This window comes from Herpailurus yagouaroundi, unplaced genomic scaffold (assembly GCF_014898765.1).
Source record: "Herpailurus yagouaroundi ecotype Mexico unplaced genomic scaffold, PumYag 208, whole genome shotgun sequence".
Classification (NCBI taxonomy): Eukaryota; Metazoa; Chordata; class Mammalia; order Carnivora; family Felidae; genus Herpailurus; species Herpailurus yagouaroundi.
The window spans coordinates 6,744,265-6,757,336 of NW_024412439.1; the positions used below are offsets into that span (position 1 = coordinate 6,744,265).

General features: G+C 41.9%; 1 protein-coding gene across 1 annotated transcript in view; it reads right to left on the minus strand.

The window, feature by feature from the left end:
• The window catches only part of MAP2K4 (mitogen-activated protein kinase kinase 4), a 130,392-nt gene that overhangs the window by 100,278 nt on the left and 17,042 nt on the right, over nt 1-13,072 (minus strand). The window contains exon 3 of the mRNA XM_040452933.1: nt 1,666-1,768. Coding sequence (XP_040308867.1) covers nt 1,666-1,768 — 103 coding nt within the window. The remainder of the gene's footprint in view (nt 1-1,665; nt 1,769-13,072) is intronic.

Here is a 13,072-nt window from a genome sequence, read left to right on the forward strand (position 1 = left end):
TTGTCCATGAATTCCCAATACATGAAACTCTCAAAGGATGAGAGTACAAGTATGTAAATGTTTTTGCAGTTCTAAGTGTAAGTCAGGGTGTTTTTCTGTGTGTCCAAGGGGGCTTTGAAAAAAAAAAGGAGGGGGAGGGGGAGGACCTGTCAAGTTGGGCGATTACTATATATCCTCTTTCGCAGACTTCAACTACGTAGTTCAGCTAGCAACCAAGGTAATAGAAATGGACCATGTTCAAGAATTAGTTTTGTACTAGCTTTCACCAGAAATTCTAGGAAATGAGGAAGGAGGTTCTTTTAAAAATGTTTCCTTGCTGCCAGAGTTCTGACTAATTAAGAGGTACTAAGAGTTTCCTTCCTCAATATAACCCCCACTTGATGTTTTCGAGGAGGTAAAAAGGCTGGGACGCTAAACTGAGCTCTGACAAGAAATCTCGTTAGGGACACCAGTCTAATAAAATTAGCAGACCTATTCCCAGTCAAATGAACTGCTGTCACTCTAGTTTTCATTGGTTTAAAGTCACAGGTGAAAACCTAAGAACGAACACACACACACACACACACACACACACACACACACAGAGCCCCCTTCTATACTCTGATGGTTTAAAAATAACAAAATAGTTTTTAGCATTCCTATTTCAAGACACTCTACCTCCTACCAGTTCGTTACTATTTGCAAATCCGATGCCTGCCAGACATCAAAAGGAAAGAAAGTAGCCATAAATGTGCTTTTTTGGGAAGTATGAATCAATTTGTAGTCTAACAAGGTTTGAATAAAAATTGTTAAGGAATGATTAAAAACTGCAGATACTATATTCTGACTGCTTTTTAAACCATACCTTCTGCCATTTGCTTGCTTTATCGTTCTCAATCCCAGAACTAGGAAAAATTAATTTTATGAACGTGAGTATGAATGTGAAGCCACTGGCTTTGACCCTTCATACTCATGATAGGTCTTGGGAGGTAAAAGGGGGAGGCATCATTATTTAATACATCACTTCACTTCAATTCAAAGGTGTCTGTAAATATTATTCTGGAGGTATTTTAAATTAACAGATGTTTCTAATACACTCAGTGACTTTCAGTGATGCTAAAATATCATTTTTTCATTTTAATAAAAATATTTAGGGAAAAATATACATGTAGGGAATAAATTTTAAAAATATTCACTGACACCTGTACACTGACGGGCACACATTCTTTCAATTTACTGTGACATGAAAATCTTACAGGAATTTAGTTCATCATAATAAAATAGAATGGGACTCTATTTTGTCACCCAGTAAGCAGGGACGATTTGTACAGATCTAGAGGTAAGAGTTATGTTTCCTAAGTACCACTTACAATTTAAATGGAAATCCAGAGGGAAAGGTCTAAACGATAGTCTCAGTTCAGAAAGAGAAAAATGGTAACGATCTCAAGGCATCTGGATCTTCAGCTATTTTTCCCTTCAAGTTTAAACTTTAACAAGGAAAATTATGCTTATCTAGTTCAGACTACAGAATCAATAATTTTCTACTTAAGTTCCAATAGTAGTATTTCAAATGGCCCATAACATAATGAAAATACCAACCCCTCAACTTGGGAAAATTCATAAAATACAGTAACATTAAAACCTTTGCTTTAGCTGAGCCTTTTAGTTGATTACCAGAATACTCACATGTGTGGGTTTTGAACTCCTGTAGGATTGGGATTCAGAGTAAACCTTGCTGTAGATTTGAAAGGTGGATTTGCAAAATTCAACTTCAGTGCTTTGCGTTTACCTAAGAAATAACAAATAAAAAGTAAAAGTTTCAAGCACTATAAAAGAGATACCACTCTGAGGGCATAAGAAATTCATACCAAAAAGCAGAAAAATGTGCTTTAACATACAGTTAATATAATATTTTGAAAGGCAACAAAGAATTTCTCAGAATTAAGAAACAGTAAATAAAAATGACCTAAAGTTGTTACTAACTACAAATCATCCGTTATGCTTCAATAGAAAACAACGTTCAGTGTTTCAAGTTTATATTGTTCAGAGACGCTAACACTTTTGCAAATGAAAATACCACTACAAAAATCATTTACCTCAGCAAATATATTGAAAAATACTAAAGTATTACCACCTTTCCAGGGTTACACTTCGATGCCATAGTTTAATGGTTTTCCCTCAAACATAGCATAAATGACCGAGCGAAGAATCTCAAGCATTCTGCAACCATTACAAGCTAAAAAAACATCATGGCACGGTCAACTTCAAGTTCAATACACTGGCATTTCAAATAATTATTTATCTGGAGCCATTTCTTTGGGGTTAGGGAAAGGGGAGGTAAGGTACCAATGTTTTACATTATGCCAACAAAACATGTCCAGTATAGAAAAGCCAAAAATTTCAGAAAGATAAAGAAGAGAAACATACACAGAGTATTATTTATATACCTACAGAATATATGAGTTTTTAAAAATATATATTATACATAAGTCAGAAAAGATAAAGAAAAATATACATAATATTATGTATACACCTACAGAACATATGGGGTTTTTTAAATATATATTATATATAAGTCCAATTATCCCCAAATAATCATTGTCTCTTGGAAACTATTTTCTGTACATAGACACCCATTTTTTTTCTCTACCATTAAAATCAGACCACAATATGTTTTGTAACATGCTATACTCATTGACCATATTCCTCTCTATGTCAATAAAGCTTACAAGATCATTTCTCTGGGATTCTACCGAATGGCAACTCTGTAACAAAGTCAGGTTTGTTAAGCATTTGCAACACATCTTAGCTTCCCGTAGATACTAAAGATACTTTTTCCAGCATACACACCTCCTGGTTTGTTATGCATGTATCTACCTTCTCAAACAACACGTCTACAATCCAAACCCTTTCCCACCCCTTCAGAAGATGTATGGGTTCAGAAGATGTATGAAGGGGCTCCATCTACTCAGCCTGGTGTTTCTGATGACAGTTGTAAGTTTCAGGGTGCCACACTAGCTGGTCGGGACTGCAGGACAAGAGCAGAGAGCTCCTGGCCGTGGCTCCTGGATCAGCTCTGGGAGACAGGCTTTACTACAGGATAACGTGAATTCCCAAGAAGCCCAGACACATCATGTTCAGAAGTAAGCATGGGGGGCGCCTAGGTGGCTCAGTCAGTTGAGCGTCCGACTTCGGCTCAGGTCATGAACTCAGTCTGTGGGTTCGAGCCCTGCATTGGGCTCTGTGCTGATGGCTCAGAGCCTGGAGCCTGCTTCGGATTCTGTGTCTCCCTCTCTCTCTGCCCCTCCCCCGTTCATGCTCTGTCTCTCTCTCTCTCTCTCTCTCTCTCTCTCTCTGTCAAAAATAAATAAAACATTAAAAAAAAAAAAGAAGTAAGCATGGTACAACATGAATTTTCCACGTAACTTGCCCATTCAGGTGCCAAACATTTATTTTAAATTCAGTTTCGGGGCGCCTGGGTGGCGCAGTCGGTTAAGCGTCCGACTTCAGCCAGGTCACGATCTCGCGGTCCGGGAGTTCGAGCCCCGCGTCAGGCTCTGGGCTGATGGCTCAGAGCCTGGAGCCTGTTTCCGATTCTATGTCTCCCTCTCTCTCTGCCCCTCCCCCGTTCATGCTCTGTCTCTCTCTGTCCCAAAAATAAATAAACGTTGGAAATAAATAAATAAATAAATAAATTCAGTTTCATTTGAAAGCCAGTAGAGAAGGGGTTCTCTATAATTGCAAAAGGTTCTCTATGAAAATCGGCAGGTTTGGCTGCATTAAAAAGCAAATTCCATATACTACAAAAAAAAACTTAAAAAATTTTAAGGGAAATCTGGGGAAAATCCTTGCAATACAAAACAGGAAACTCTAAATATACATAAAGACATCACACAAGTCAAGAAAAATAGAAAAATTGGCCAGGGTATGAAAAAGTAAAGTTTGCTCAGTAAAGCAAAACTGAGAACAAATTGTGAAAGGCACTCACTAACACCAAAAACAGTTAAAAATTTTGTTCATGTGAAACTGGCAAAACTTAGGTCTCGTTTATATATACACCTATTTTTCCCCCCAATGATAATGGGTTAACGTGACCAGGTAGAAGAATCACTAGTATCACACATTGCTGGTAAAAAAAAGTAAAGTGATAGAATTGTTTCTGATGAAATGTTCAGCAACATACAAGAAAAAGTCTTTAATGAACAGGCTCTTTTACTTCTTGGAAATCTGTCTTTAGGAATTATCTAAAGGCAGAGGGCTATCCCCGGGCCTTGAACCCTAACGGAATTTGCTCTGCTGGATTTTGAAACTGCTTGGGACTGCGTTTCCTTTTTTCCTTCAGTGTCCTCCCATTTTGAATGGGTATCTCTAGAAATGCGATCCAATGCCTGACAAGGTCACTTGTCTTCTTGCTTCTAGGTTCGCGGATGGAGAGGAATCTTGTGTCACAACGGATCATACTCTGCCTCACCCATACCTGATTTGGATGATTCTGATGAGACTGGGGGTTGATGAACTGGTGGTGTCTAGGTAAGATCTGGATTCGAGCTGATGCTGTGACCTAAGGCTCTGGGGGAAGCCGGAGCACCAAGAGTATCGTCTGCACACGGAGAAGATGTAAGTATTTGGGGGCCACAGGTGGACTGCAGTGAAAATGGAGGCCTTCAAAGATGTCAGGTCCATGGGATGCCTGGGCGACTCAGTCGGTTAATCGTCCGACTTCAGCTCAGGTCATGATTTCGCGGTTCATGGGTTCGAACCCCGCGTCGGGCTTTGTGCTGACAGCTCAGAGCCTGGAGCCCGTTCCTGATTCTGTGTCTCCCTCTCTCTCTCTGCCCCTCCCCACCTCTCTCTCTCTCTCTCTCTCACTCAAAAATAAACACTGAAAGAAGAATTAAAAAACAAACAAACAAAAAGACACCAGGTCCTAATCAATCCCTGAAACCTATGAATGTTACTTTATAGAACAAAGTTTCAGGAATTTAAATTAAGCTCTGGGGGCACGTGGGTGGCTCAGTCAGTTAAGCTCAGGTCATGATCTCACCGTTTGTGAGTTCGAGCCCCACATCGGGATCCACACTGGCAGTGCAGAGCCTGCTTGGGATTCTCTCTCTCTCTCTCCTTCACTCTCTGCCCTTCCCCAGATCGCAAAGTAAATAAACTTTAAGAAAATAAAAGAAATGAAGTTCTGAATAAGCTCAATGCCTACCAACCCCCCAAATCAAAAACTGAACACCACCTGTCATGTGGTTGTGTCTGGAACCACCCTATAGGGTGAAAAACTGAAAACACACTAAGATCAAATTCAGGACAATAACAGAACAAAGAATCATTGTGAAAACCATCCCGAGGAAAACACTAAAACTGGCCCTTTCTTCCAAAGCTCAGTTTGAGGGGACAGCAGCTAACCTTTGCAGGCAGACAAAATATATTACTACAATTAACACTTAAACTGTTTTCTTGAAAGTAAATATTCACACACACACACACACACACACACACACACACACACATCCTTCCTCAGCACTGCTTTCACACTTGAGCAAAAATAAACTGGGGTCTTGAAGGCCATTTCCCGCAGAAATGAACAAGCACACAAACATCACACAACGTGACATACACAGGTTAGGTCTGAACACACGCCATACCTCACCACATCTGCAACTGTCTTGAACACTGTCCAAGCACATGTTCTGATCGTCCACCAACAAAATACGCTAAACAATTCTATAAAAGTTCACAGCCTCTCTAAGCGGAGGTGATGACTCAGGGCCTAGAACCAGTGCCAGGGGGTGTAGGGGAAGATCGAGTTGCATGGGCTGGTCCTGCAGGGCTCCCACTCTCCAAAGGCTGACCATTTGGAGATGAACTCACAGGGCAGTTTTGAGGAGGAGAAGGACAGTCCCAGAAAGTCCGTCAAAGACGAGATGTGGGGAGAGGCAGAAAGGAGCAGAGCAGTTTTTACGATACTTCAGAGAGGCTATCTCTGTGGACATGAACATTGTTTCCCCCAGCGTTTCTCTTTTTCCCCCCATTCACTTTCTCTAAGTAAGAACCTTTATTATGACTGGTCCTTATCTTCTCTTTCTCACCCCAAAAACCTAAATCCTAAAGGCAACCCGTCACTATGCCAGTTATTTTTAGTGACAAAACTACACGCAAATACAACATTAGAGCAACAGGGACTTTTTTTTTTTTTTTTTTTTTCAAAAGCCTGCAACTTCTACAGGGAGTAAAGGGAGTAAGGAAGGAAGTTTTCCTACAAATGGCCTGTGGAGATTTTTAGAAGCTAACAGAGATTAAGTTATTTGTACAGCAGGCTTTAAACTAGTTGATCAAAAAAGATTATAAACTTGTGATTCTAATTCTCCCTTTGGGGACACTGTCACCACCAAATAATCCCCATCCCTAACCAGTCAGAGATAAACAGAGCCTCCCCTTTATCTACAGCAGAAGAGAAAACAGCCATTGATCAAACATCTTAAAGTATTCATAGGGAAGGAGTCTCCTGCGAGCGAAGACGGTCTTTGTGTACCTAAAAACTAAGTTCAGTGCGGCTGATAACAGAAAATGCTCTCAAATGCGTATTAGATCGGTCTGAGAACAAATTTCACACGGATTGCCCCAGACAACCCCGATGTGGGTCAAACTGGCTAGAATAAATTCTTGCCATCTGTAACCAAGCACCCTGACCGTTAAGGACAACAGTGTGTGCCCTCGTCCCATCATCACACTTCCAGGGCACTGCTCTACCCCTCAGGGTAAAACCGCCCAACTTTTCTCATGCCAGCTCATACAGGAAATGAGGACACCTGCCTGGCACACCGGGAAGACCAGAATCTCCGCCAGCCCACTGGCCGACCCAGGTGGCTCACAGCCTCATGTCCCACTCAGGCTCGCCAAGGACTGGGGATCGGCCTCTCTGCACCACCCTTTGAAGGTCTGGTTTCAAAGCTCTGCCTCAAACCACCTCTCCACGTCGACATCCAAATTCTTCCTCACGCTTCTCATGAAAGACACAGTCGCAAGGATGGGATCTTCAAGAACATTCCGAGCTACGATTCTGAAGAACAAGGATTTGTCCACAGATATGCATGCTCAGTAAGGCCTAGGAATGTGTTTGGCCTGTGTTCTGACCACAGAGCAACTCACAGAATTTTGAAGGTGGAAGGAAGATATCTTTCAACTTTACTTGGCCTTAAGCAAGAAGACAAAGGAGCCATCCCTGAATACTGTAGTCCACCAACTTCGCAAGTGATACAAACCCTTAACATCCCTTTCCACAGTCGGCTAAGCTGGCCCATAGTTGAGTTTAACCTTGGTCAAAAATTCTATCCGAGAGCAGCCAAGAGTCTACCAGTCAACTCTGCAAGATGGCCAGTCTTTGCAATCTAGGTCACCAAAACATCCTTCCCCGACCTTCCACAGATGAGGAGAAAGTAGTTCCTAAGCACTATTTCTATTTCCAAAACGTCAGAACCAGCCTGTCCTCAGAGAGACACTATGTCTACATGGGGTCCACCCTGTCGCTCCCTCCCATCCTTCTCAAGCCTGTTCCCATAATCAAATTGTGAGCAATTTTGTCCTAAATGTTTAACTAGCTGAATTTATCTTTGAATTCTACAAGTCACCTGTAATAGGTAACTACGACAAAGTAACAGTGCAACAAATCTTTGTTGAATTCAAATTATTATTTTTTTTATCAACATTGCACTAACCTCTCATACAACCTAGTGGGCTTATTTTCTTTTATTCGATCATAGGAAAGCAAGAGTCTGTTCCCCTGATTCAGAATCTTCCCACCCAACCTGTAAGAATGGAGACCATCTCTAAAGTACTGCAGTCAATCTACGTACCTTCGACGCGTGATTTCACCCAATTTGAAACAGTAACAGCAAAACTTCCCATTGTTGGTGGCAATAAAGATCACTGAAGGATCCAGCGATGCATCTAGAAGTTAGCTTTTCTGCTGTGATATTAATGCATCACTTCAGGTTATGTGGTAGATTGTTATCAAAATGGCCACCAGTGAATCACCTCTTTAGAATGTGACTATTCCCTGCCTCTCTAATCAGGCTGGATTTCAGACTCGCTGGGACCCCAAGAACACAGCAGAAAGGGTTGTTGTAGGACTTCCAAAGTTAAGCCTTAGGAGGCCCCACAGCGTCCACTTTCACCCTCTTGGAAAGTGACCGAGTCTAAACGTGAAGCAGCCCAAGTAGCGTCCTTGATGATGGAAATCCACATGCACAAGTCCAGAGGGCCCAGTCATCCCCACTGAGCTTAGTCTCCACACACAGACCTACTAGCTGAATACAGACACATAGCAGAGCTCAGGTTAAACCAGCAGGACCACCACCCGACTACCAAACAGAATCACGAAAACGTCACAGTTACTCTTTAAAGCCACTACTCAGAAGCCAAAGGAGCGAGGTAGGAATAAAAAAAAAAAAAAAAAAAAAAAAAAACAGTAAGAATCAGTCTCTCTTAAGATCTTAATAACCCCCACTGCCACCACTAGGGATTTCCCAGAACCTAGCAGAGGAAAAAGCGAGAACTGAAACTACGATGTACAAATCAGCTCACAGAACACCTTCAAAAACATGAGCGATTGACCTACAAGTACCCAGAGCATCCCGCCAGGGGACGGAGGGGTGAGGACCGCCTGAAATTCTCATTTCTCCCTTGGCTCTAACTCTTCATACCTCATTTCCAAATGGAGTATTCGGAGTAACTCGTTCAATTATCTGTAATCACTGGCTATAAAATGAGGAACACACAGTTCCAACTACACAACTTTATATTCGAGTAATTTCAGAAACGAGAAAATAAAATGGTAAACAAGGACTTCCTCTCGTTTCCTTTTCTACCTAAATTACTACAGTGATGAGGGCCCTAACTTCTTTGATAAGCTCGAGAGAAGGGCAGGACACGAAGGATGTTAGACTCGGAACCGTCCGTTATGTCCCAGTCTTGCAATCTCCAGCAATCTGAGCACTGAATGAGTCACTGTCGGCTAATACCATACCGCGCCTCTCCTCCTCCAGCCCTGGGTATGTAAGAGTGAACGAGTTCCAAAAATTTACAAAATCTCACCTAGAACTCTGAACTCCCATCGGTATCACAAAACACGGTTATTCGTCCATACAGCTAAGCGGTTTGGAAGGTGGCTTGTTCTGGGTAGAAGAGATAAACAAATATATGCCAACAGGCCCTTGTGGCACAGTTCAACACTTTTGTGTGGAAGGTGGATTTGGGGGAAGTCCAACGTAGTAATTCACACGGCCATAGGTGCAGAAATATCACGGTTGTACACAAGCTATTGTGCCAGGTGGTACAGACAAAAAGACCGATAAGGCAGCTGGCTGACCTACCCACAAAGACTGCTTTGTTTCTCACCTTAGCAAAATTAAAAAGGAATGTGGTGGGAGGGGGCTACATGGCAGACTAGGGGAGAAAATTACTTCTGCGAGGCGCTAAATGATTATCCCTGAGATACTGATAAAGATGACACAGGGCTATTTCCGCGGTCAAGCCATTTACACATCTGTAAAACCAAGACAAAAACAGTGCCTTACTGTTTTCACTGCTCTGGTGGTGCTGCGGGGAGGATTCATGCACCTTAAAAATACAATGGCTGGTAAAGAGTAACGATGAAAAACTGGCAACTAACCGTGAGATTAGTCAGAAGTACTGAAACCCAATTGAAAAGTTGATTAAATTATCAAATTCTGTAAAAAAGAAAAAAACTGGGAAAAATTGATACCTTTTAAAAAATTTTTCCTTAATGTTTGTTTATTTTTGACAGAGAGAGAAAGAGCATGAGCAGGGGAGGGGCACAGAGAGGGAGACACAGAACCCGAAGCAGGCTCCGGGCTCCGAGCTGTCAGCACAGAGCCCGACGCGGGGCTCGAACCCACGAACCGTGAGATCGTGACCCGAGCCGAAGCCGGACGCTTAAATGACTGAGCCACCCAGGCGCCCCTTGTCTGATACCTTTTAAACCAAGAAAACGTATGAGCAACAAGAAAGAAATGCAACTGGCTCTGTAGATTCCTTTTAACTACTGGGCCAATAAAAGTCCCTGTTCTTACCCACAGCCAGCATCCCAGTGGTGCTCAACCAGAAACTCGGAAAACCAGTGGTAAAGCCCGTCTACCTAGTCTTGGAGTTCAGCTGTTCCGCTTACTGGCTATGCACTCTCAGGCAGGTGACGTCATCTCTCTGCCACAGGCCCATTCCTGCCAAATGGGGCTGATACTACCTTCCTCAGAGGGGGGCTGGCAGGAGGAAAGGAGTTACTGTGTAGGTCAGGGTCAGCCAACCATCACTCACTGTTTCCCACCTTGTATTATCCGCTGTGTGCAGGTTTACAGTGGCAAGGTCCTGAACCAGGGTGGGTGGGAGACCACTAACACCAGTGCTTCCTCAACGTTAAGCATCTTCCTCATCTGATAAGCTCGGGCCTCAGAGGCTCTGTTGCCAAAGAAAGAACCGAAACGATTCACTCTCCACCTTGCCAACCTCTGGCAGATGATTCACGGATCTCTCCTGGGGTAGACAGATTTTTTTTTTTAACCTGTAATGTCGAGAAGTCTGCTATTTCTCTATCGGTGCCTAGAGAGGTACTGCTCTGACACAATGGCATAACAATTTCTAGCAGATTCTATGGACTCCAGGCAAAGGCAAAAGTAGCATTTTAGTTTCTGTAGACTACATTTTACTATGAGACCTTATTTGGTTAACAAAAGTCTTCAGGGAGAGTGTAAAGACTGAAAAGCCCCCAACTAGCTCCCAAAGCTGATCAACCAACAATTAAAAAAAAAAAAAAAATGTTTTTAGCTCATTTTCTACCACAGTAAAATGGGGAGTTCATCAAGTTTCCTGGAATGAAACAGACAATCTGCCCTAACATCCTTCCAAACCTAACATTAGAGAGACTCGTGATGATTCTTCGTCCCTTGATCCCACTAACCATTAACTCTGACATTGATGACATGAGCCCCTCTGTGGTCACTAGTGATTTTGCCTCAATTATGCACAATGTCACTATTAGGAGTTTCTACGTGCAGCCACACCTTTGAGCTAGCTTTAAGCCAACAACACCTGCTTTGATCAGACTCTGAGCCGGATGTCTCCTACCAACAAACAAATACAATTCCTCAGGCTAAACTGACCAAGTCCTGATTAGTCCAAACTCTTTAAAAATACCAGAGAGACAGCTCATTCAGGATGACCAATGCAGCACAAATGTCAAGGCTTTATTGAAATAAACAGGACTTCAGATACTCATGCAGGTAGAGTCAACAGACTGTCCAGCAGAACTTGCTCTGGATTCCCATGGTCCCGAGTGCTCCTGTGAGGTCCGCAGGTTCATTAAGGAGATAAAGAAAACAACTTTGTACCTTGGTACTTTTGTCTAAACTACATAGCCCCAGCTGAAATGACCCACTGTGGGGGCTGGGAGGGTTGGGGTAGATATAAGGGACTGACTGATGGATTTGAGAGCAAATATCCCAGTTAGAAAATAAACAAAGAATATGAACAGGTAATTAACAAAAGGGAGAATACACACAGAATCCAAAAAACCATCAAATTCTTCTAGCTATCCACAGAACTAAAATTCAATTTTTGCCTCTAATACCACATGTAAATAAAAGGAATCCCTATGTTAATTTTTTTAATGTTTATTTATTTTTGAGAAACAGAGAGACAGCGTATGACTGGGAGCGGGGGGAGACAGAGGGAGATAGAATCTGAAGCAGGCTCCAGGCTCTGAGCTGTCAGCACAGAGCCTGACATGGGGCTCAAAACCCACGAACTGTGAGATTGTGACCCGAGCCAAAGTCGGACACTCAACCGACTGAGCCACCCAGGCGTTCCAGGAATCCCAATATTAACGTTAATAAGAGTATGAAGAAGTGGGCAGTCTTCTCAGAATTTTCCACAGCTGTACTTTCACATCGGTCTGTGATTATGTGATGTATACCATCCCCACGACACCTTAAGCTCCAGGAGCACAGAAATTCTATTTCTCACCTGCCTCCCTGCCTAGAACTGCACCTGATGCACAGTTCCTTAATATCTGTTCAGTAGACAGATGAACAGAGACAAATAAATGAACCAATTACTGCTGTGAATATAAACTGGTCCACTTTCTAGAGGGCAAGATCTTGCAAACATCTCCAAATGTCCTTGATGATTAATGCAGTAAGTCCATTCCTAAGAATTCATTCTCTAGGAAGTTAAAGATTATGCAAAGAAAAGTATTCAGCATCGTGATATTTATGCTAGACTAGATAGAAAAATTACGACACATCCGTAACAGGAATACTACACCACCACCAAAAAAAAAAAACCAAACAAAAAAAAACAGAAAAAAAACAAAACAAAAACAAAAACAAAACAAAAAACCCACACCATAAAAGACTACTGACATTAGTAAATGTTAGTAATAGTAAGAGTTTTTTTTAATCAAGCAATAAGTAATGTGTCTAATAAATTATTTCGGTAAAGCATATGTGCATATGATAAATTTATAATACACACACAGGTCTTTCTCCAAAAGTATGACTGGTGATTACTTCCAGGTGCTAGAATTATGGGTCATTTTTTTCTACTTTGTTGTGTTTCCGTTTTTCTACACTAAGTATTTGTTGTTTCTGTTTCAATTATAATCTCCTTGCTACTCACACCCGAGCTTTCTAAAAGAGACCAATCTGTTCTCTAAACCCAAATTTACTGAGGCCTAGAGAACAATAAAATGTCCTTAAAAACACAAATCTAGGCACTTTCATATATATATCTGCTAATCCAACTTGAACATTTCCATACCCCTAAAATCTTGTAATATTTCACACATGATATCTTTTGAGATTTTTTCAAGGTGTATGTACCAGCTAAATTCAATAATATTTTAATCCCCCCCCAAAAACAGGAAAAGCTTATTCAACACAGCCCCCTTGCCCCAAAAGTCACACTCCACAGATCTGGGAAGCACAGCCTCCATGGGAATCTAAGGGTAGAAATTCCAGTTAGACACCCACCTTGAGAAGGTTCCGAGCGGACACCCAAGAGGTGGCAGCCATCCCTG